Source organism: Sceloporus undulatus, chromosome 4 (assembly GCF_019175285.1).
Source record: "Sceloporus undulatus isolate JIND9_A2432 ecotype Alabama chromosome 4, SceUnd_v1.1, whole genome shotgun sequence".
NCBI classification, from domain to species: domain Eukaryota; kingdom Metazoa; phylum Chordata; class Lepidosauria; order Squamata; family Phrynosomatidae; genus Sceloporus; species Sceloporus undulatus.
Genome location: NC_056525.1, coordinates 107878584 through 107904839, shown reverse-complemented (window position 1 = coordinate 107904839; position 26256 = coordinate 107878584). Strand labels below are relative to the sequence as shown.

Here is a 26256-nt window from a genome sequence, read left to right as displayed (position 1 = left end):
AATGGGCTGGATGAGGGCCAATAAGCTGAAGCTGAGTCCCAATAAGCTGGAGATATGGATGAATGGCTTCTCCTGGATAAGGCTGAACCTAAAGAATCAAGTGTGTGCCTGGGAGTAGTCTTAGATCCACCCTGTCACTGGGAGTCCAAGTGGACTCTTTGGCTTGGAATGCTTGGTGCCAGGTTCAAGTGGTGTGCCAACTATGACATTTCTTGGACAGAGATAACCTAGCCACAGTAATTCATGCACCAAAACCTCCCAATTAGACTACTGTAATGTGCTCTGTGTGGGGCTGCCTTTGAAGACAACCTAGAACCTGCAGCTATGCAAAATGCAGCATCTCAATAACTGACTGGAGTACTATATAAACATCATGTAATCTCACCCTTAAAAGAATTGCATTGACTGCTAATATACATCCAGTGTGAACTGAAAGAGTTTGAGATGATGTGTAAAACCCCAAATAGCTTGGGACGTCGACACTTGTGGCAGTGCCTTTCCCTATATGTGTCTCCTTGAGGATTTAAGTTTGCTTGAGGAGGGGGTCATTTGTATCCCATCAGTGAGATCAATATATTGCGTGGAGATATGGGAGAAGGCCTTCTCAGCAGTGGCACCCCAATTTTGGAATGCCCTCCATTTGAGGGCCTCATTGGCACCAAGACTGATTTCATTCAGGAAGCAAGTAAAAACTTGGCTGTTCATCAAGGACTCATTGATTCATCATAAACACTGAAATACAGGGTTTTAAACTATTTTAATATTTTAAAACTGCTTTGACTAATTGTGTTTAATATGTTTTAACCTCCATGTTTTTAAGTATACTTTTAAATCTCCCTGAGTGCTTTTTGATATAGGACAGAACTAAATATTTTAATTAATAAATACATTCTCCAGTCCATAGTTATACCCTAAATGTGTCTCAGCATGTCAAGACAAATAATATTGTAAGAATTCATCACATTTCTCCATTTAATACTATGGTCAAAGTCCTGGTTGGGAAGCCCACATTGTATCAGAGTTCTCTCTTTAAATAATTTAAAGCAAATGTGATTTATCTACTAGCAGAAGGAGAAAGCATGGGGAAGATTAGCAGTGGGGGACCATTTGGCTCTGATACTCATTCCTGTTGTGAAATTGACTCCTTGTGTGTAGTGATGGAGCATATGAAACACCAAGTCTTGAAAATATTACTAAACTTTACTAAGTTTAAAACAATACATCTCACAGAGTAGGGCAGGGGCAGATAAAAGGTTCTGCATGAAACTCATACAGAACAGTAGAGGCTGCTACTGGGAAATCCCCAAGAGACCTTCTCCCATCTTAACGACCACAAACTAACCATTAGGCTCAGGTTTTGGAAACTCACTGCCTTACAACAACTGGGTCTTTCAACAATTCCTTGTTTGCTAAATAATAGCTTTGCAGGCTGAGAATGTATATCCACACTAGCAGCTTCTCTCCCTATTTCAGTTTACTGCTGTTCTGGGCCAAAATGGTCATGGATGGGGAAGAGGACTCAGGGAAAATAGATCAGGGGAGGAGGCATCATCTGGTGAGGACCAACATGGCAAACTCTGAAAAATCAAAAGGAATTCATGGTTCCTGAGAACATCTTTTGGCTGCCCGCCCCATGATGCCAACTGGAGCAGAGTAGGAGCAGGAGCTTACTTTTAAGATATTGCCTTGGTATCAGGGGAGCAAAAGAGGCCAAGGCACAATCAACAAAGCTAATGGAAAGTGCTTATATCTAGTTTTACAATATTTCAAACACATAAACTGTAACCTGCAGCAAAAACTTAACAACAGGGTGCTGACACCTTATCGATTCTCAAGACCACAAGTTGAAAAACAAAGTAGGGAGAAAGGGAAACAAAACCCAAGGGCTTTCCCCCTCCACAACAGATGTTTCCAGCATTTTTATTTTAAAATGAGGCACACATTTTACACACAAAAGAGAAAATAAAAGAAAATGATTAAAAACACACATACATCTCCTTTGCCATTTAAACCTAGCAAATGACATCACACCAGAGGTGTAGCCTGTGCAGCATTCTGTTCCTATAGTAGTCAACTAGATAGCCATGCAAAGCCCACAAACAAGGCACTATCCACTTTCCTTTCCATGTTCCCCAGCAATTGATATTGAGAGATGAATGGTGTCTCTATAGAAAGTTGCCTCTATAGAATGTAGCCTATAGGCATTCTGTCTAGTAAGCACTGATAGACTTATCCTCCATGAATCCATCTAATCTCTTTTGAGAGCCATCCAAGTTGGATGCTATTATTACATCTTGTGGTAGAAACTCCATATTTTAACAGTGTGCTGTTTCATGACATTCTGCCTTTTATCTGTCCAGAATTTACTCCCTCCATTTTGGTGTATGGTCCTGAGCTCTAGTATTACAAGGGAGGGGAAATATATTTTCCCCATCAAAAAAGTTGTTCTATAGCCATAGAAGGTGCAAGACGAGAGAAATCAAAATGATCAAGAATCTTGAGGAGCCCCTCTGTGATTAAAAGATTACAATGGTTGTGTCTTTTTTGCTTGGAAAGAAGGGTAAAAGATGCAGTCACAAGCTATACAGGTTTACCTCAGTTAATAAAGTAGAGGTGTTTCTTGGCTTTACTTCTTCAACAGAAAATCTGGTACTGGTGGAAGAAATGTTATGGAAAAAATAGAAATGGGTTCGTATACCACCAAAAAAAAAAAAAAGAAAAGAAAAGAAAAGAAAAGAAAAAGAAAAAGAAAAAGAAGAAAGAAAAGAAAAGAAACGAAGAGCTATTTCACATGTTCCCATGAACTTCTTTTTCAAAACGAATAATATGCACATGTGGAAGGACACCGGTAATGTAAGCCTTGCATAAGTAAACAAAAAAAGAGACCACTTGAAAGCTTTGTCCAAAATGCCTCAAGAGATATTTTTTGTCTTTCACCAGCCTCCATTTTTCTTATGATTTTAATTTTGATGGCCAAATTTATAGATCTATGCCTTTTTTAAAAACATACTTGGAGAAGCCAGTGAGTCAGGCACATGTGCTCTCACCTTTTGTCTCTGTTTGTACATGTTCAGTTAGGATTCTGGAGACAGCTGCTGCTTTCCTTGCCTCTTGTAGGCAGACACACATGACTACAGTAGGATCAGTACAATCACACTCTTTTCCAGCTGAACTTTGATTGTACTGTTCACTGCAGACACAATATTGCAAATTGTCACTGAAAGTCTGTATTCTATAGCCCTCCAGCACCATCCTCCCATGCCAATGCTGCTAAAAAGAAGTAGATGGACAGAGGGTAAATAAGAAAAGAGGAGTTGGTTGTCCATAAAAAGACTTTGTAAAAAGGTTCTTGTTTGTCAGAGTCTTTGTTAAATGAGACAGTACTGTACATGCTACATTTTTTGGTGTTTGGCTATGATGGCTCCCTGAATCCCAAAGAGAGAGAGAGAGAGATTAGACTAACACACTTTTAAAAATAAATAATGCTATATAGCCTCTCACATTTGATAGAGTGTTAGGTCTTCAGCATGTGTCCATCTAGTGCTGGAGACAAGACAGAAGTGTATAAAAATATAAATGTTGAGAGAAAATGGCTGTGAAGCCTTAGGCTAGCAAGCACCTCACAGCAGAAACAAAATGGATCAGAAAAGAAATAGTACTGAATCAGAAGAGAAAAAAGGTACATATTAAGAACAAAGGAACTTGACAGCCATCTTGCAAATGCTACTGCAAATGTTATCAGTCCTGTAAACTTTTCCATAGCCTGATTGCTTAAATGGTTTAAAAACATCTTTCAAAATCTAGCAGTTCCTCTAAATTAAAGCCTATTTAAAAAAAGAGAGAGATGGGAAACCATAGGTGTTTTTAATGATAATTTCAGTAAAGAGTAGGAGATGTAAATGGATAGTTTGGTAATTTGTTATCTTGAGGCAATTTGAAAGGGCCAATTAACCAACTAACTTCCCAGGAAAGAAAGAGCAAATTATAGGGAAATTGGCATAGGCAGCTTTTTTCCAAGTTAAAAAGAAACGCACATGGCTCAAGCCAATGGGTACACAAAACAAAGGGTTGTTAAGAGCTGGGATTTGTAGCAGAAAGTGGACATCAGCATCTGCTCACCTGCTTTGTCCCCACCATTCCTAGCAAATTCAATGCTTCAACAGAGGCTGTCTTTTGAACTAGGCCTTAACTCAAAAAACATATAAACATCAAGGGTGTTTATCACATGGAAATTTTTGCAGCTCAGACCCAGGGTGACTCCTGGTTCAGCTATGCGAATTCACGTTATAACGTGAATGTTTTATCACACCTGGTTGCCCTTCCAAATCGAGGGGGAATCGAATCCAAGGCAAGTCATGTGATGCAGATTCACACAAAGCGGAGTGAGTGCAAAATTGTATTACCACACCAGTGTGCATACCATGCGGATTCAACGATTCGAATCGGGAACCTTACGCATGCTCAGTGGGAGTCTGAACGCATTGTGACCTTTACGTGTCTGGGGTGAAAGGGGAGGTCAAGTTCTTGTTCCCTGTTTCGTGTAATTGTGTGATTGCATGAATATTTGCCTCGTGATTATTTCTGAGTCTTCTTCATCCCCCTTTTTTATTTTCCCTTCCATTTCAGCAATTTCAAAACACACATAGATAAATAGATAGACAGACAGACAGACATATCTGTATATTCACATTCACGCACATATACACACATATATTCCCCAAAAATGAGTTGCCCTGAAAGTGAAAGGACCACCAAAAGGAAATGAGGAAAAATTGCAGCGCCGCATCATGGGAAATTTGCAACCCAGGGGTTTTGCGATGGTGTACCAGAGCAGAAGCAAAGTTGCATTCCACACCAGACCAATTCGGAGTGAAATCGAAGTGAGCTTGAAAGCGAATTCTCTGAATTCACTTTTTTTCCGAATTCACCAAAATGAGGAGTCACTTTGGATTCACTGCGGAAGCGCCATGGAAGGAGCCTCCATAGAAAGGAATCACATGTGATAACACATCACGTTATTGTGTGAATTCGCATTGTTGGACCCACACTCACATCGGATCTGAGCTGCAAAAAGCTACAAAAACCTCCGTGTGAGAAGGCTCAAGGTGAAGGAACTCTGAGCACTGTGCAAATTGTCTTCCCAGTTTGAGTGACTTTAACCATTCATCCTAACTAGCAACTAAGAATAGTGTGGTGGGATGTCAGAAAGCAGTTTGGAAGAATCCTTTAACATCAGCCCACTCAACAGCCACATGTAGAGATGGAAATACTATTTGAAAATATTTGAGAAATGGTTGAAAACTTATCTTTTGAGTGTCAGGAAACCCTGACGAGAAGAATCCTCGACTGATAAGAATTTTCACAGTTCAGGCATTACTCAGGACAAAATGCACCTGTGGTTATTTTGTGCACAAAACAGAATTTTCTGTGTGGAAAATAATATTTCAATGCAGAAATATTAAATCCTGCAGAGATTTTTTTTTTATTACAGGGGAAAAAAAGCTGTGTAAAATTCACGCTATTTGATTTGCACAAAACAGCATTTTCTGCACACGACGTAATATTTCTGCATTGAAATATTATTTTCCATGCAGAAAATGCTGTTTGCTCTGCAGAAAATGCTATTTTTATGCAAATCAACCATGTGAGAATTTTATGCAGAACAAATCCCAAATTACAGCATTTTTCTGCCCAGCAAACAACATTTCTGTGGAGAATTAATAGTTCTGTGTTGAAATATTATTTTCCATGCAGAAAATGCTGTTTCCTGCACAGAAAATGCTGCATAAAACAAAAACATGCAAATTTTTGTGCAGATTAAGTCCCAAATTGTGAATAGCATCTGAAATTTGCATGATTTTCGAAGACTTTCTCATAGTGGGAAGGAAATTACTGAAATTACCCTTTGCTACTTAGGTGCAAAACACATTGCAGAAATAATCCTGTTTGAAACAGCTTTAACTGTCCAGTGTTAGGGAATTCTGGGAACTGTAGTTTTGTGAGACATTTAGCCTTCCCTGTAAGATACCTCTAGTGCTATAATAAACAACAATTCCCAGGATTCCCTAGCACTGAGCCAGGGCAGTTAAAGTGGTCTCAAACTGAATGACTGGAAACAGATGGGTGAAAAAAGTCCACTTCCAGGAGGCTTGATGGTGTGGTAATTACACGACGCACGACCCCAATCTGCCTAGAAGATGCCCAACCTGAAAAAGCCACCCTGAAAAGGAGTGGTAAAAATCTGCTCCTTTTCAGAGGACCATTTGGAACCACAGAGATGGGGCGGACTGGGGACATCCAGGGTGGCCGCAATCTGCCCTTTTTGGATGGTCTGTTTTACCCCTTAGTGAAGGATTACATCCCTATTCACAAGTGGAAAAATACATTGGGAAAACTACAGCCATGCCTAAAAAGTGATGTTGTGTCTTTCTGGAACTTTTCTGCAAAGAAAAAGAGAAAAGTAGGGGTAGCATCTCATTTCTCCAAAATGACACCTACACAGCTCAACTGAGGTAAGGCTTGCAAGGTTCAGTTCCAACAGTTGTTGAACAAATTAAGAAACACTGGAAGGAAATTGAGTATGCACAAATAAATGTCTATTATAAAGATCTTGATCTATCCACATAAAATAGGAATACAGAAAATGTCCACATTTTTACAGCAGACTCCACCAAAAATGGGTGCTTCTATCTTTATTTTTCCTTTTAATATGTCCTCTTTAAGAATAATATTTCTTCAAATAGTAGTGAGTAAACCAAATGTGACACATACATGTATAAATCTAAATATAACAAACCCCACTCATCCCCCTTAATTATATCAGGCTGATATTTCATAGTTCATTGCCTATTTTGCAGTTTCCCTCGAGATTATTTCCCTCTGCATTCTGTTCCTCAGTTCAACTAATTCTCAGTCCCACCAAGCTATTGTTTCCCGTAATGCACTTTGTGGATTAAATTCTGGCCAATTTGCCAATTTTCCTTTCCCTGGAAGAAAGTGAACCCCCCTGCACTACGGAATGAGAAAATATATGAATACTTTGTGCCATCACACCACCTTTGGCAACCAGCACTCAGACAGTTCCAGTATTGGAACCAGTATTGGTGGGGTCATTTAAGGTTCTGTCTCTATTATCTCAAATAGCCCATGTGCCATTCTCTCATAAGCACTGCCAGTTCAATACTACGACTGAATTTCACAGTTTGTCAAATAGTCAAGAGATGGTTTTGTCACAGAAGCATTTTAAAATATACTATAAACTATAGTGCATATCAGCATTGATTTTTGGCCTCAAGAAACTAGCACTGTGATTTTAAAGCTAAAATGAACAGTTACTAGATAAATGGGTTCCTGCAGCCCACACTCAAAATGGCCAAATGAGAGTAGGAATTCTTTCAATGTAATTTTTTTTATGGGAGTGTAAAGAATTGCAGAGGATAAAGTGAAAGAAAACTACATCTGAGTGAATATGATTGGGCATGCCTTGCTGCACACTTTTCTTTCCTACCAGAGTCAAGTAAGAATGGCACCATGTTCAATAAGAAATGGATGGGGAAGAGGTGCTGGAAATGAACCTGGCACTGCAAATGTTGGCATGAGGGGATGGATATGAATATTTTGTTTAAAATTTCTAGGTCTATTACGAGGTGAACTACAAATCTCATTGGAAGTAGCTCATGATAAAGCTCACTAGTCAGCTATCTCTACCTTTCCAAGTAAAGAAAGGCCTTCCTTGTACAAAGATGGAACATTAGTATTGGCTGGGTTAGTGCTTGCTGTCCATGGTAGAAAATTTTAAGGTCTTATTCTTAATGTTTTGATGATCCCAGAATGGTGAAATGCATCCACGTAGAATGTGATGCATGCAGATTGTAGTTCTCAGTGCAATTTAGGCCAATTAATCAAACTAGGAGACACTGGAAACTGCCATTCCCATACATCCCTATAGCCTTCACAAAGAAATATCTGCAGTTACATGTCTGCTATGTATGAGAAAGACCCCTCCTCCAGAGCTTATCAGCATAAGAGCCAGTCACTGGGGAGGTTGGACAATGCCCTAGGCACACATTTTTAAACAAAAGTTGACAGCACACATGGATGGGGATTGGTAGCTCATGTCATTTAGTACACATGGGTGAGTACGGCTAGAGTACTGGTAGTTATGAGCTACCATCCATATTGAATCTGCTGCAGGTTTTAGTCACAGGATGTAGTTCTGTGCCATCAAGTTATTTCTGACTTTCTGACTTAGGGCAACACTAAGGTAAACCTATCATAATGTTTTCTTGGCAAGTTTTTTTTTTTCCAGAGGGGGTTTGCCATTGTTTTCCTTTGAGACTGAAAGAATATGGCTTTCCATAGTTCAGTGGGGATTTGAATCCTGGTCTCATGGACTCTTAATTTAACACTCAAAACAACTACACCATGCTGGTTATCTTATCTTAGGTGCTAAGCCTATTTTGAAGACAGGGTTCAGCACCTTGGATCACTCCTTTGAAGCCATCGTTGTAGAGAAGGGAATAGGATTATGCTTGCCAGGGAAATACAGTGGTGCCTCAGGTTACGAAATTAATTCGTTCCGCCATTCCTTTCGTAACCCGAAAATTTCGTAACCCGAAACACTTTTCCGTTAGCACTGGAAGCCTATAGCTGCACTTTGCAGCATTTGAATTTCGCGCCGAAATGAATTTCATAACCCGAAAAATATTTCGTAACCCGAAACAGTTTTTGCCAATCCAACTTTTTCGTATCCCGGAAATTTCGTAACCCGATCATTTCGTATCCCGAGGCACCACTGTAAATAATACTTGCAATTTTCTCATCTTCTGCAAGAAGAGATACCCCATCAAGAAAGTGTTAAATCATGGCAAGTTCTTTGGAATCTTTTTTTTTTTTGTAAAAATGTCACTTCCACACACACAAAAAACACCTTCTTTTGCAATATTTTCTGTAAAAAACCCCAGATTTTTGTGCAAAAATATGTTTTTTCTCACAAACATCTTTGTAAAAATACATGAATAAATAAAATCACCAGCCCAAATGTGAAAGATCATCAAAATGCTCCAAAAATCCTTTAATCTTGCCCAGTGGATAGAGCTCTTAAATGTATTGTTCTCTGCAAGAATGAAAAAAGTGAAGATTTACACCCCCAGTGCTTGCTGTCTCCAACTTCAACATTCAGTGGAACATTCAAAAGAGTTCAACACACAGCTTGACACATGTTCTCCATGAGCAATGTTAACATTCAGGATGTAATTCTTTGCTTAAACGAAGCATTGAGTGTTTTTAGTGATTGCCTTCTTGCTGTGAGAAAGTATTCAAAAATTGTGCTGTTACCAATGACTATTAGCAGTTTGAGACAAACGTACCGCACGGCGTTTTTGTGCAGAAAACAGCGTTTTTCTGTTTTCAAGCTCTGCACTCTTTGCTTCCCTTGAGTTATTTTACCCTAGAGATTAGGGACTTGGAGCATGAGGACATGGAAAAATTAGAAGCTCTAGAGAAAGATAAGGAGAACTGAGACAATAGAAAAGGCTCTTCTCTTTTACTGCACTTGTGCTTTGGTCTCTCCTGTTTTCTATGCTTGGATGCAGAACAGCCTTCAGAATTCTCAACACAGAGTTTTCTTCTGGCCTGGTTGTTCTCATATGAAGAGAACAGCAATAGCAAAGAGCATTGACCCTAGGCTTCCTGCCAATGTGGGTCTTCAGTCATTCCTTTTCTTAAGAGTCAAGATGACAACAGCAGTCATACTAACTCAGGGGACCCATTTGTACCTCTTATCTCTGGACCTCCACACATTGGCTACTTCTACACTGCAGAATTAATGCAGTTTAACACCAGTTTAACTGCCATGGCTCAATGCTGTTGAATTCTAGGATTTGTAGTTTTGTGGGATATTTACTTTTCTCTCTTTCTGAGTGTGTTGGTGCCACAACAAAGTACAAGTCCCAGGATCTCATAGGATGGAGCTATGACAGTGAAAGTGGTGTCAAACCACATTAATTATTTAGTATGACAGTTGTCTAAGCTATAACCTGGGTATAGCTTAGACTGTTTGCTCAGTCTAGGAGCAAAGTGAGTAGAGAGGCCACTCCATTTGCTCCTGGACAAAATGAAAAAGGAGTTGAAAAAAAGCTGAAATGATGACTTGAAATCCACTCTTTTACAAAAAAGATAGTTGAGTTGCTGAATTGCTAGGAAAAGGAGATACCCCCTATGGATTGTAAGAACAAATTATGCAATTGTTTCTCAACTCCTATCGGATCTGATTGCACAACTTTCCAGAGCAGTGTAGGGATGAAGTCCTTCACAAATAGCTTTGTGGGCTGTACTTTGCCACCTCCATCTTAAAAAAGTCACAAAACAGTAATCTTTTCTTGTCAGTCTGATAAAAATTTCCCCAACCATCCCTTCTAAAAATGAAACATGAACCCTTGCTGTACAGCACACATTGGAACCCCAACCCACCCAGTTTGAGAGCACTTTCCCTGAAGTAGGAAACATAAGAGTATCAGAAAGAATCAGAAGTCATGAAAAACAGTATTGGCTTACTTAATTTTTTTTAATGGGCAAAGGGACAAACACAAACACACACTAATCATTACTGGTGACACAAAAATTACTAAGTAATTTATAATATATAGCCAAGCCAGCTTTATTTCAGGAGGATACAGAAAAGAGGCAATCTCCCACCCCCTCCAAATATTTTATCCTGCTCTTCCCACATCTCAGTTCCTAGAGCAAGGTAGCTTGCTAAGTTGCTATTTCTACTTTCCTTGCACTATCTGGAGAAGAAATGGGACTGGCATGTTTCTAGAAAATGGAGAGGCATCTATTTTCTCTTCAACAAATGTCTCCTTGGATCCAATGATATGGTATCTGGCAAACAATATTTAACTTCTGTTTGGAAAATCAAATTGTGTAGATGGGCACTAGGGTTGGAGATGGCTCCATGCCATGTCCTCCTCTTCCCAACTGCACAATAATTGTGCCCATTAGTTGTTCCATAGAGCCATACCTGAAGCTTGGAATTATCTTGTTTAGACAACAGTTTCCCAGAATCCACCAGCCAGTATCAACACTGGGTAGTTGTAATTAAAAATAATTTCCCCAAGTTTAGCTGATTATCTTGCATTTCAATATTCTGTGGTCATACATGTGTGCTTAATGTAATATCTACTCCAGGTCTACATAGGCTTGGGGTGTGTATGTGTAGAAAAATGAGTGCCTCAGTTTACACTGAGTCTATGAAAAAAAGACATTTTGGTTGGAATCCTGTTAATGATATATAGCAGATATGGGCAACTGTGGAAGGCTAGGGGTCTGCATTAGTGACACGTAACTTGGGTGGCTGCATCCCCACTGCAGCTACATTTTTTACCTTATGTTACCCCAAACACCCTGTAGGAGACATGAGGGCATCCTTTCCACATCTGCAATTTGGAATTTATAATGGTTTTGTATCTTCCCCCAGTGTCTAACTTGGATTATGTAAAGTAACAAATGAGGAATATGTGCTCTTTCACCACTGCAATCCACATATGATTGGGAAGAGGCCAAATTCAGCCTGGGTCCGCTACTTTCACTCCACAGGGAAGATAAAGAACTCTTCTACAGTATCTACTGTAGGATTACCACCAGAAATACTAATTCATCAGTCACTCACAAGGCCCAGGCCTAGAGAAACAAACATGTCTGGTGATTTTGTTCATCCGTCTCAGTTTACTGCTCCCAAAATTTTATTCACATTAAAAAATGTTGTATGGGGCTCTGATCTTTTTTGTGTTATTGTATTGATTACAAGAATTAACCATTACAAGAATTAACCAACTTTTGAAAAAAACTAGAGATTTACATTTTTCAAACAGGATTTACTACAAAGAGTTTGAAGACTGACAAAATTAGCTTAACACTAGAAAGAATTAAGGCGAGAAGGAGAGAAAAGAAAATGGTTGTATGCATTTTCATTTCTTTTCTTTTCTTTTCACTGATTATGAGGTGACTATATTAAAATTTAGCTCATCTTTGTCTTATGTTTCTGTATGATCCTCCAATTCTGCAATGAAATCCTCTTTCTGCATGGGAGCCTTCCCTAAACATTCCACTGGCTGAGGAACAGAACACTTATTTGGTTTTAATTTAGGCCTCCTATATTCCAGCGGCCAAAATCCTGTAGCCCAATTTGCTTATTTTACATATAATTTACATAATCATGAATTTATATTTTATACAAATTATGCACATTAGTTATGCATTCTATGTTTCTGCTTGGACATAATTTTTACAGTCAGTAAGCATTGACCTGGAAGAGCCAGGACCATGCAGTTGTTAGGTGCTAAACAACTAGGGAACCCCAGTTCAAATACCTGCTTGACCCCCCCCCCCAAAAAAAAAACCCTCACAAAAACAGTTGGTTGAGTCACTAATTTCCAGACCAAACAATATTACCAGAGTTTTGTGGAAATAAAGAGTAAAAGAGGAACCACATAAGCTGACCAGATATATTCCTAGGGTACCACAGATGGCAGAAATTTAGGTATTTATGAGAATGCAGCAGATGGTACACTGTCACTTCATTCAGAGGAGAAAATGCGGAATAAAGTGAGAGCAAACAGCAGAGAGCACAAGGGAAAGATCAGGGGCTGTTTCCTTCAGAAATACACACTAAATATTTTATTTTAACTAGAAAAAATATTCTAATTCAACTTTTTGTCCTATTTGATTTGTCTCCACTACAAAAATATTAATCAACTCATGTTGATTAATTATTATGTAGGCTAGGATGTATGTACTACCACAATGTTGTTGTTTGTTAATGACTACAGCGATTGGGGAAATGGCTAATAATTGTAATTTTTGAATGTCAGTTTTTTCCTACCTCTTCTGATAAAGCATGTTTACAATAATCGACCAACAGAGGCAACACTCCATGCATTAATGAAATTGGCAGCTGCCCATCATAGGGGTTGGTGCTAACATTAAGGTAAATGCCTCAAGCAGGAGGATGCCACCACTATGGAACTTCACAGTTGCTGGGTCCCCGTGCTCCTCCATAAGTGTATTCCCTCCCAGACTACTACATTCTACTGTGCTGCTGAGTTCCACCACCACTTTTTTCCATCTCCCAGGCTTCTCATCTCCTGTTCTCTCTTGCAGTGATGCTTCTGCTCTTTCTTGCTGTCTGCCGTCCTTTCCCACTCCCCTGGCCCTCCATATCTTCTGCCTTCATTTCCCACCTGTTCACTGACCCACATGTTGGCAGCGGCCATTGCTTAGTGCTGCTCTCCTCACCACCTCTCCCTTCCATTTCCTTCTTGCCTGCTCGGCATTACTGTGGTGGTGGCTGCTTCTGTCTGCTGCCATCTTCTGTTTATTTCTGCAACCATGGCACTGCTCTTCTTCAACTTTGCTGTGGTAGCTGCCTGGTATGCCTTCTGCTTTCCATGTGCCACTTATGCAGCTGCAGGAACCTTTGGTCACCAGTATTAAAAAAAATAAAAGAGCTGATGCCAAAAATTACTTTAAGGTACCTCAAGACTTTTTGTGGAACAGACTAACACAATTGCCCCCCCAAAAAGTTTGGAAGGTAAGACAATTATAACTTTCAAAGTAAATACCAATCAGATGTGAGATACTGATCCCCCCCATCATAAACACCAACTTTTCCAGTTCAGGATCACACCAAGCCCTAAAGTTTCCAGGCTAAAAGCTAAGACCTAGAGACAGACCTTGGTGACATCGTTGAGCTTTATGGACTAGTAACCAACCACCACAGTTGCTCATACTGTAGCTTCTCATTCAAACACACATATTTGAGAAAAAATATTTCCCTGTTTGCAAATTAAGAAAGAAATCTTAGCTAAACAGGCTCTTTAAGGGGTACATGGACATCATCTGATGGCCCATAAGAAAATCAGATAGACTACATATTTGGAAGCAGAAGATGGAGCAGATAAAACACAACAAGCAATAAAAGACAGATGAGAAGCAAATTGAAAGGGAGACAGGAATAGAACCAGAATCATGAATGGAATTGTGCAATGATTAGTGTGCAAGGACAAAGAGAATTGCTATATGGTGCCCCCGCTTCATATGCGGGTGCACCATACACAGCTTCCACTTTAGGCAGAAGCTGCGCTGCAGTACATTGAATGGTGCGTATGCCCATGGCGTGCGTCGCACCGCCATGAGCATGAGCCCCATTCTATTGAAATCTCCAATGTGCCTGACTGTTTGGTGTCATTGCCTATCACTTTTCATTTAAAAAAAAGCTCTTTGAACAATACAAAGACAGAGAATACACCAAGAAGACTGCATTTCAAATACATCTACAGAAATCTTGTGCAGTAGCCCTTGAATTAACTTATGTCTCTCAGAACCTTGTTTTTTTTTTTTCTGGGGTGGGTGGGTTACCACATAGTCTATATATTTTTTCATATATGGATATTCCCATTCTGGACAGCGTATGTGTGAACAATCCATCTTTCTGATACACCAATGAATAACCCCATCCCCTGACATTGTTGGTCTGCAACATCCAGCATACTTCACTGTTAGCTATTCTGACTAGGGTGGCTGAGATTTGCAGTCCCCCAACATCTGGAGGGCTAAAAGTTTCCCAGCCCTGAAGAAAATGCCTCACTGATTACTGGTTTGTTTAGAGATGAAAACTGACATGTTACAGGTTCAGGTTTGCAACTTTTTTTTACTGCAAAGCAACATAAATCCAGAAATTCAAACACACACTTGCTTACGCATTATTTAGTCCTGAGATTTTGCAATATTTCTTCTCAAGTTGCAAGGTGTTTAAGGACCATACGGTGGAGTTGTCTCTCAAAATCAGCCACATCACAAATGAAGACAGTTTTATGATTAACTGTGGAACTACAGATTGATAAACCATTAATAATAAGTGTCTAGACATGAAAATATATAGAAAGACCTCTGAAATCACATAGGTAATATCTTCAAACATTCACTGTAATCGCATCCCCATATTTCTCTGTAATGGGCAAATCTCACCTTTTAAAGAGGAGCCTTCATGTGTACTGTATTCCCATTATAATGTACACTATACTGTCTTTATGCCATTATCTTTGAAGATTTGTGATGAGTATTACATTAAGCCTATGGTGTAGACAGAACTAACATTGTCACATAATTACAATGACCATGCCATAGAAAAGCAACACCCTCCCAAACTCCACTTTTGTTTCAATCCATCTTGAATTAGGATGTTGTCATTAGACCATCTTGTTAAACCAAGTTAACTTTGATTTATGGCAGCCCTATGAATGAGACCTACAAGTCACCCTATCATCAACAGCCCTGCTCAGGTCTTGCAAACTCAGGGTCATGATTTCCTTAATTAAATTCAATCAAAAACCCACCAAACAGTGATACCGTTATTGACCAACAAAAATATACATGTTGCAAGCTTTCAAAGCTTCACTGGCTTCTTCATCAAGCAAGGTGTTACAAAACAAACAGGAGGAAAAAATTGAAGATGTTAGTCATAGGCTTGCATTCTGCTGTTTCTCTTCTTAGTTCGGATAGTATGGTCGGTATCTCTTGCAGGCTGTGGCAACTGGGATTTTCAAAGTCCAGGAAATTTAACATCCATTTGCATCTCAGCAAAGACTCTTCCCTTACAATCCAATATGTCTCCATCCTTGCAAGGCCACAGGACTCTTTGTAGGCAGAGGGCAATGGATTTCTCAAGAAGTCTCCATGTTTTTGCATCAGGAATATCTTAGGTGGTGTTGAGGTAAAACATGCCAATCCAGTCCATATTTAAGCAATATATATATATATATATATATATATATATATATATATATATATCTTTGTTGGAGTTCGAAAGTCAAATAGGAAGGTCCCAGTCCACAGGCCCACTTTTTTTGGGTTCCCCTGTTGCAGCTATCCAGAAAACATCTAGGGGTGCTGTGTTGGCCTTTAGCAAATTCAAACAAAAATTCACCAAACAGTGATACCATTATTGGCCAATCAAAATGCACAATATACATGTTGCAAGCTTTTGAAGCTTCACTGGCTTCTTCATCAGTAATGTAGTCTTTTCTTTTTCCTACTGCCTTCTACTTTCACAGTCATTATTTTCTTTTCTAGTGAGTCTTGTCTTCTGGTGATGTCTAAAGTTCAACAGTCTCAATTTAGTCATTTTGCTTCTTGGGAGAGTTTAGGCTTGATTTGCTCTAGGACCCATTTATTTGGCTTTTTAGCTGTCCATGGTATCCATAGAACATTTTTCCAGCACCACATTTCAGATGAGTTGATTTTCTTCTTATCAGCTTTCTTCTTTCTCAACCATACACAGGAATCAGAAATACAATGCCATGGACAATCCAAACTGTAGTATTCAGTGATAAATCTTGACACTTTAGGAACTTTAGTTCCTCCATAGCTGCCCTTCCAAGTCCTAATCTTCTTCTTGACTTCAGTCTCCTGTCTGATTAATGACTGAATCAAGGTATGGAAATTTTTGGAACTATTTCAATATATTTATTTTCTATTTTAAAGCTATGTAAATCCCCTGTGGTCATTATTTTTCTTCCATTAATGTTGAACTCTGTCTAAATACCATGCAGGCTCCACCTATCATCGGATCTTGAAAGCTAAGCAGGGTCAGCTCTGGTTACTACTTGGACTAATGGCCGCCAATGAATACTTGGTGCTGTAGGCCATATTTCAGAGGAAGGAACTGGCAAAACAGCCTATGAAAATCCTATGATCCTATGAATTCCTTTTCATGTTCTTCCTTGACGTTCTTCAGTAATCGTTCCACGTCTCTGCTATTTTCTGCTAATATTGAGGTGTAATCTGCATATCTTAAATTGCTGATGTTTCTTCCTCCAATTTTCATGCCTCCTTCATTTGAGCTTAATTCTGCTTTACACCTGATTTCTTTTGGCATACAAGTTAAACAGTTAGGATGATAAAATGCAGCCTTACCTGACTTCTTTGCTAACTGGAAACCATTCTGTTTCTCCATATTATGTCCTGACAGCAGCCTCTTATCTTGAGTACAGATTATGCATCAGAACAATGAAGTCATGCTGCACACCCATTTCTTTTAAGTGTGATCCATATTTTTTCATGATTTACATAATCAAAAACCTTGCTATGATTTATAAAGCAAAAAGTGCTTACTCTGAAATTCTTTGGTGTGTTCCATTATCCAATGTATATTTGCAGTATGGATCCTTAGTGCCTCTTTCTTTCCTGAAACTCACTTGGACATCTGGTACCACTCGCTCCATATATGGCAAAAGAGTTTGTGGTAGAATTTTAAGCATCACTTCACTTGCATAAAAAATTAACGCAATGGTCTTGTGGTTACTGAGAACCTTCATGTCCCGTTTCTTATAATTTAAACATATGTCAGGGCTTCATGGCAGCCACAGCAGAGAAGACGGCAACTGCACCATGTGTGTAAAGCTGCCCTACAATCCCACAGAGGTCTTCTAACAGATAAAGCCTGGTAATATATGTGACAGGTCTATTCTTTTAATTCAAACATACGCCAGGGCTTCATGGCAGCCACAGCAGAGAAGATGGTAACTGCACCATGTGTGTAAAGGTGCCCTACAATCCTACAGAGGTCTTCTAACATATAAAGCCTGGTAATATATGTGTCAGGTCTGTTCAGGTTAGCCCCATGCTTCCAGCACTTGACCTTCAAGATGACCACTGAAGTGGCTTATTGATCAGTGGATTCAGTGTGCCAGCACATTCTCCCTTTATTAATAAGGACCATTTCTCTTTAATAATCATTAAAATAAAACATTCAGAAAAGAGATGCAGAAAATAAGTACAGTAAATAGTTGTTTTATAGCAAAGAAAATAAACATCTAGCCTTATGCTGGTTCTACACACAGTACACAATAGCCCTTTTGTTTCAAACTTAACAAAACTTTCCCCTGAACCTTTCCCACATTCTCAAGCCTCCAAACTCAATCCAGATATTCTCCAGTCTGGCCTGTAGTGTCAACCATCAGCATCCACAGATTATGCATCCACAGATTTCATCATCTGTGGATTTTTTAAAAATCCCAAAAAATAAACCTTGATTTTACCATTGTATATAAGTGGCATCATTTTATTACTTCACTGTATATAATGAGATTTGTATATCCATGGATTTTGGTATCCACAGGCGTCCTGGAACCAAATCTCAGTGGACACCAAGAAACCATTATACTCATTCATAGATCTGTTCTGCTCCATATGCTCATTAATGTACATTTCTAAATGTATTTCAGTGCCAAATTTGAAGTATGAAATAAACAGACATTAGTCCAAGAGGCATGGATCAGCCTGGGTTCAATGGAGTGCACAAAAAATGAATATCTCAACATACCTGTTTCCAACAAAGCACCAGTCCATACTTCCCTAAAATGCCTACCTCTTGTAATTTTCAGTTTGCTCAGGGCTGGGTTAGTTAGACATTATTTACTGACAATAAATATATTTCCTGGACCAATGGTGAAAGGATTTAATTGTCAGTCAAACATCACTAATATACTTCATTCTGTGTAGTGTTTGGCTAAGGAAATCCCTGTTTCCAGGACAGTTTAATTTATCAAATGTTCCATTAAAATGCCACAGCGTGCACTGTCAAATACTGAATGAGGGTCACTAAGTGCTTATGTACACCCAGAGAAACTTGTCACTCACTTTCAATGATATTTTTAAAGCTTGTGCTCATTGTGGGTGTCTTTATTAATACTCAATCTCCTAAAGCCCTTTCTTGTGCTCTGTACATTATGAGGATTGTCTGGTGAAAAGCCACAAATAAAAACTGATTGACTGACATTATGAGACAATTCAATGACCACATACATTTGTGCAATCCCACTGAAGGTGACAGGGGTACATGAGAGGAGAGGGAGAGAGAGAGATTGCACTGCACCTGCCAAGTGTCTTGACAATTTGCTCTGGCTCCTAATTTTCCCTGCCATAATGCTTTATTCAATATCTCCCTGATTTTGCACAAACTCTGTCCATATTTGGCATCAACCAACTATTGAGATGTTCATTTGTATCTTACTCAAGCTATCTGTGCTGTCTCCTTTTGAATTAAATACGGAACATACCTGATGTATTTACTCATCCAAGCTTCCCAGAGTTGGGAAGAGGGAGAACCTTGTTTCAGTTGAGTCTTTCATAAAGATTGACTGCTATTTCACACAGTTCTTCATATTTCATAACATTTTTTTGGGAGGGGAGAGAATGTTTAAGAAAGTAAAATTGACAGTGTTCCTTATTCCTACTCCAGAGGATAGGACAAAGAGCAAACAATCACTATCCTTGAGAAGAAAATAAGAAAAACTGAGCTCTGGACAAAATAAAAGCAGTCATAACTGCCAGCTCCAGGATTCTTCTCTTCCAAGATCTCCTTATACCCTTTGGCATCCCTACCGCCTAGTTATATTTTTAAGGAAAGAAAGCATATCACTACATCCAGAGTTTTGGAGAACATTTTTTAAACTACAACTACTTCAATCCCAATTGGTTAAAATAAAAAGTAACAATTCCAAACTCTTGTCATATCACATCTTCTAGCAACCTGCTGTTGCTCCATGGGCCTGCCATTAAGGGAGTTTCTTTCCAACAATAACTAACCAGCAAACAAAGAGGAGACAAGCTTCACTTGCTTTTTAAACACTGAATAAACATTTGGCTATCTTACAGCATGTGGAACTTGTCTCCTCTTTGTTTGCTGCTTGACTATGTGCTTTTAGTTCCTTCCTATACCACAGTGACCAATGTCAGTCAGTCTGGCTAATTCTGTAAAAGGGTGACATCGAAGAGGAATACTCATCTTCTACTGTCTCTATATACAACTAGTGCCCAAAAGGGGCAACACAACTTGCAGATCTTATCATCACGGCCCCAGTATCATTTCCAATCCCAAGAATCCCTTGTTAGGTTTCTTAGATTGAATGTCTCTGGCCATAGAATTCTATCTACCTTCAGATGTTCATTTCTTTTTCCTTATTTATAATTAATCATTTAGATGACTATTAATCTCCCTTCCAAGGAGAAGAGGGAGAGAAAGGGGCCAAACAGGAAAGGAGGAGGAATACAATTATTTATCAGTGATGTTTACACCTGTGAAGAGATCCAGGACTTAAATCCTGGAACCCAGGTGGTGAGCATCTGGAAGAAAATTAAAGGGGAGGAAAACAACAGGGATGTTATTGTGGGAGTCTACTACAGACCCCCAAGTCAGACTGAGGAACTGGATGATGCCTTTCTAGAACAAATGACCACACACTCAGAAAGGAGAGATATAGTAGTGATGGGTGATTTCAACTATCCGGATATTGCCTGGAAGTCAAACTCAGACAAAACCTCAAGGTCTAACAAATTACTCACTTGCCTGGAAAACAATTCCATTGTCCAAAAGGTGGAAGAGGATACAAGGGGATCAGTTATTTTAGATCTGATCCTAACCAACAGGGATGACCTGGTTAATGGGGTGATCATGTTCTCCTGGAGTTTGTTATACAGTGGAGAAGGAGAAGCCAAGCATAGTCAGACATGCATTCTAGACTTTAGGAAATCCGATTCCAGTAAATTTAGGGAAATACTGGGGGTGATTCCATGCTCAGTAATACTAAAGAGAAAGGAGTTCAGGACAGATGGGAGTTTGTCAAAGGGGAGATACTGAAGGCACAATTTCAAACTGTTCAACAAGGAGGAAAAATGGGAGGTGTCTCAAGAAACCAGGATGGATGATGAAAAAACTTTCAACTGAGCTAAGTTTTAAACTGGGCATGTGTAAGAAATGGAAAAAGGGGGAAATAATCAAAGAGGAATTCAAACAAATAGCAAGTACGTGTAGGGTTGAAGTCAGAAAAGCTAAAGAGCAGAATGAGCTCAGGCTTGCTAGAGGGGTTAAAAACAACAAAAAGGGATTTTTGGGTATGTTTGCAGCAAAAAGAAGAAGGAAATGGTAGGGCCACTATGTAGAGAAGATGTCGAAATGCTAACAGGGAACAAAGAAAAGGCAGAACTACTCAACACCTTCTTTGCCTCAGTCTTTTCAGAAAAGGAAAAGGGTGCTCAACCTGAGGATAATGGAGCAGAATACACTACAGAGGAAAGGCAACACAGAATAAGTAGAGGTAGTACAGGAATACCTGGTTAATCTAAATGAATTTAAGTCTATATGAATTTAGGTATAAATGAATTTAAGATCAGATGAACTACATTCCACGGTATTAAAACAACTGGCAAATGTAATCTCAGAGCCATTGGCAATAATCTTTGTGAATTCCTGGAGAACAGGAGAAGTCGCAACAGACACGAAGAGGGCAAATGTTGTCCCCATCTTCAAAGAGGGGGAAAAAAGGGGGATCTCAACAATTATTGCCCAGTTAGTCTGACATCTATACCAAGAAAGATTCTAGAGCAGATCATTAAACAAAGAGTCAGTGCACATTTAGAAAAGAATGCCATAATCACAAAAAGTCAACATGGGTTTCAAAGAGACAAGTCATGCCAGACTTGAATATAAAAAGGTAAATATACATGAAAACATATAAAGATCACTTTATTGTTTTTAAAAATGCCGTCAGGTATAGTAGTAGTAATTGCAGCAACAACAATACTACCACCACTTTCACAGTGCATGACACTTTACAAAGCAAAAGAGGATAGAGTCTTGCTCTGATGAGCTCAGAAGCTAAATTAAAGTGGCTTCTTTGATCAGATGTGTGAGTGGGACAAAATCAACTTGTGCACATAATAAGAAATTGAAAATAATCCTCATTGAATAATACACATAATCACAGTAAAAAATGCCTTTTTGTAGTGCTTCATCAATGTTAAGGATCTGTGGCTCTAGAATGTTTATATCTGTGGATTTTGCCACAGCCTGGTCTATGCTCAGGCATTGTGTGTGTGTGTGTTATAATGGGACAGGAGCTATTTCCCTCCCTATGTTCCCCCTCTTTCAAATGTGAGATTGTTTTAAATTGTAGGCATTGATTGGATGCTTTTTTATCACCCCTATCCTAATTTATTGAAGTGTGCTTACACAATGTTTTTATGCATTTGAAATCCATCTTTCAAAGTGAGGACATGAAGGTGCAATACATCTGCCCTGTGGTCAGTCTGGAAAGTGTGGACTGATATAAGTAGGTCAAACCTCTTTGGATTTGCCACATATCTCTAATGAATGCATACATTTATACTTCTGATTTATAAGGATGGAGGGACAAGCTTTATATAAGAATTTCTAATTTGACAGCTGCATTTCAGAAGCTAAGTAAGGCAAATTGAGAAATTCAGATTTGGAGTGTAAGTGTGGGGCAGAAGTTGGATGAAGATAATTTTGTAAATATTCATTGTTAACTTTGTTGTCCATTTCAGCTCAGCTCCCATCATGGCCCTGTGCAACTGACACACAGTATATCTAAACCCTGGATAATTTTAGAGCAAGTCCTTTTGTATTAAAGATTAATTTGAAGTAGTGCCAGCTGCTTTGATAGCGACAAAGGCTTTAATTCCTAGCATGTTGTTGATTTTTGAACTCACTATTAAAACTGCCTCTATTACAATGCAAAAGCAATTATATATCCATTTTCTTCTGTTTTTAATATATAGAAAAATGCAATAATTTATTTTACAGTAATCACTAGTTGGTATTCTTTTGTGTACCTACAGTATCTCTGCTTTTTAAATAATATTATTTGAGTAGAGAATGTCATTCTCTGCCCATTAAGTTCACTCAGACAGTTCCCAGAAAGCTTTTTCTTTGTTCCATGGTTGTTGTTTTTTTAAATGCACATTGTATCTAATATTACATGCTTTTCAGAAGGCAAAATAATCTAAACAAAAATGGTTTTGGTAAGCATTAATTGTGCAAAGCATTTTGTAATAAGCACCAAGAAATTTCTGCTCAGCCAGCAAATAGTGATAAATTTACTGTTATCATGATGATAGTTTTGAGTTGGATTCACAGAGACATTTAACTATGTTGCATACATTAATATTTACTATTCTATAAACAGTGTACTTTGTAAAATACAGCTGGAGGAAAAGAATAGGTTTCAAGAGAACTGAAAGTAATTTGTGAGAGGCTTTGCTCATCTCAGTATAAACACGAAGCTGTTGGTCCTTTTTTCACTTCTAGTCAAAAACATTATGCAGGTTTCTGAAACAACATAGAATCCTGAAAAGCCTGCTTCCCGGTGTTAATGTACGGATTGTATCTGTGGAGCACTAATCTCTTTCAAATTACCTCCAGGTTTCTCAGTAATTTAGGGCTGAAACAGATGGCCCTGAAAAGAGTGGCTTGAAGCTGCCCCTTCTGAAGATGAATTAGAGCCACAGCAACCAAATGCTGCAACCTCAATCTGCCTTCAACCCAACCAGAAAAGGAGCAGAAAAGATCCACTCTTTCTTCAGTTAGCAAAAAGGCAGATTTTGCTGCCCCACCATGGTCCCATGGCAGTTTAAGCCAATATGGCAGTGTGTGGCATAAAAACGCTGTGCCACCAGAGTGCCTTGAAGTTGCCCAAGTCTGGGCAGCCACCCAGCTTCTACAGTGCTTAAAGGCATCATCGCAACATACAGCATTTAAACGCCATGTACTGATGATGCCCTGAAGCAGGCGTATTTGGGCCATCTGTTCTGGTCCTCACTCTTCCTTTCCAGCCTTCATATATGTCACATTGTTTCTATAAGAATCTAACTTACATTGTCCGGGAAGTCTGCCTTCAGTTCTGTGATGCTTTTACACCAGTAGGCTGCTGTTTTCTCACTGATAAGTTCGATGTTTAGGAAAGAACCTTGGCCTGGACCATAAATGGAACCCGAGGTAGTTCCGCGTACTATTCTTGGAGAAACGTTTGTTACAATGTCCTGTAAAAACAGTAGAACATTTTATCAAGGTAAAATAAAGACTTGTTGCAATAGAGGAGAGAGATTTTCTTTGTTGTTGCCTGCCCCATTAATCTGAATAGCAATAACCTAAAGACACTAGAGCCTGTTTCATCTTGGAAGATAACTAGGGTGAGCCCTGATTAGTACTTGGATGGGAGACTGACAATGAATGCCAGATGCTGTAGGCTTTATTTCAGAGGAAGGAACTGGTAAACCCACCTCTGAGGATTCTTTGCCTAAGCAACCCTATGAAATTCACGATATCACCACCATAAGTCAACAGGGGACTTGAAGAAACAAACACATAAAATGCTATAATGAAACACATATTCTCTCGCTCCAGTTATACTCTTTGTTCTCTATAGGCAGCCCTGCTTCTTACGTTCCGGCTCTGTTTATTATGCCATGATTTAGTGAGGCTCATTTGACTGGAGTGTGGAGGAACCTTGCATTGGCTCCTGCTATGTGGGATGGTTTCTCCACTGCAGTTAATCAGGATCCCAGTGCTGGGTGTTTCCACCTCCTGCTAAAGACCCATTTCTTTATACAGGCATTTCTCTTGCTTAGTTTCCTAAATGTTCACTTTATTAGTTATGTTGGTTTTTAATAAATGATTTTATTCTATGGTTTCATGGATTCTAGCCAGTCCTTCCTGCCCATACGTTTCATATGTTCTGCTCCTTTCTGCTTTTACACATCAATAGTAACTGACCACTTTCAAGATCTGAAAGACCTATATCACTTCACACAGCCCTTTGAAGATTTAAAATGATGATCAACATTTGCATCTTTCTGTATCTATTACATTCTGTCCCTCAACTGTATTAATATGCTTAAGAATTTGAGGCTTCAATATCACTCTGGCACTGCATCTGAGGAAGTGGATACATGAAATCTCATGTTAAAATACAAATCTGATAGTCTTTAAGGTGCTGCTACATCCCCCTCCCCCTCCCCCTCCTTGGATTCTGTACAATAGAGTCATGGCAATTAAAGTGGTATAAAACTGCTTTAGTTCTGCAGTTCATATATACCCTTTGATTCCACAATAACAGCAGAAGAAAAATGAAGTCAAAACGAAAAAAGATTCCGGCTTCTAACTTGTTTTCAAACACAGAAGAGAAATGCCTGAGAGCCTTGGTTAGGGCAGTATATCCATGCTGTTCAGTAACAAAGGCATTCAACATGAAACTTGGGGTGGGGAAGCTTAGACCAATAGTTGCAGTCTCCAGGCAAATTTAAGCTTATTCGTTTCTGCAAATGAAGTACTTATAAACTGACTCTTAACCAGAAAACACAACAGCTATTAGACACTCAAATAAAACCATGTGGGCATTGTTAATTCTAAGATTAAAATGTTTTATGATGCAAATATACAAAATATTCTAAACATATTTCATATAAAAGCAGTATAGCCAGTGGAAAATTTTTATCTTTTCCTAAGCAAGCAAAATACAGCCTCTTTCCAAAATGTCTTCTACGCAGTTGGATTTAAATTATATATTTAAATTATACTTTACAATGATATCTGTAATATTGAAACAACATTTAAAACAAAGAACAACAAATCCCAAGCTGCATGGAAATATGTTCCTTTGCCAATTTATAATAAAAATTGATTTTAGGTAAAGGACATTAAGTTAAGGATTTCATAGAATTATATGGTTAAGTACCCCTACTCACCATCTTGTCACTCTTAGAGAGATAACATGAACCCCCATTAGTATATAGCAATTAAGGTCAATTTACATATTTTAATTAAGATCCATCCCATATAAAACAATTAGGGTAATCGGCATACTAACTGATTTCATAACATTTGGACGTTTTTCCAACTAGATAGACAGGAAACCTTAATTAGCATTAATTAGTGCTGATCTGCATATGTTTGATAAGGCATACCCTCACCAGAAATGATTATTTATTCTTGAATCTGCCAAGTGCTTACCATCACAGAGAAAAAAGGATGTTCATTCACAGTATATGTAGATATCTGGTAATTTTTATTTGTTTTCTATTTTGGCTATTTATTATAAAATAAATGGGTAGAAAAGTACAAATACTGTAAGTACAGCCACATATAAAGAAAACAGACCAATTAATGTGCAGGGGATAATCAGCGCTGCTGACAGGTCAATAATAACTGAGAAAATGATAGTGTTTTTCTTATTATATGTTCCTCTTATATCCTCTAGATGCTGCATGCCAATGCATTTTTCAGATGGATTTCAGATGTGGGTATTATGATGCTCAGAGAAATATAGCATTTCCCCCCTATTTATTTTTTAAATCAAGTTTTTGATAGAAAATATTTTTCAGTCATTCCCTCTTCCAGCTTGA

At 38.7% G+C, this 26256-nt stretch overlaps 1 protein-coding gene across 1 annotated transcript in view; it reads right to left on the bottom strand.

The window, feature by feature from the left end:
* DPYD (dihydropyrimidine dehydrogenase) overlaps positions 1-26256 on the bottom strand; it is a 617920-nt gene that overhangs the window by 192578 nt on the left and 399086 nt on the right. Inside the window, exon 15 of the mRNA XM_042465741.1 lies at positions 23731-23895. Coding sequence (XP_042321675.1) covers positions 23731-23895 — 165 coding nt within the window. The remainder of the gene's footprint in view (positions 1-23730; positions 23896-26256) is intronic.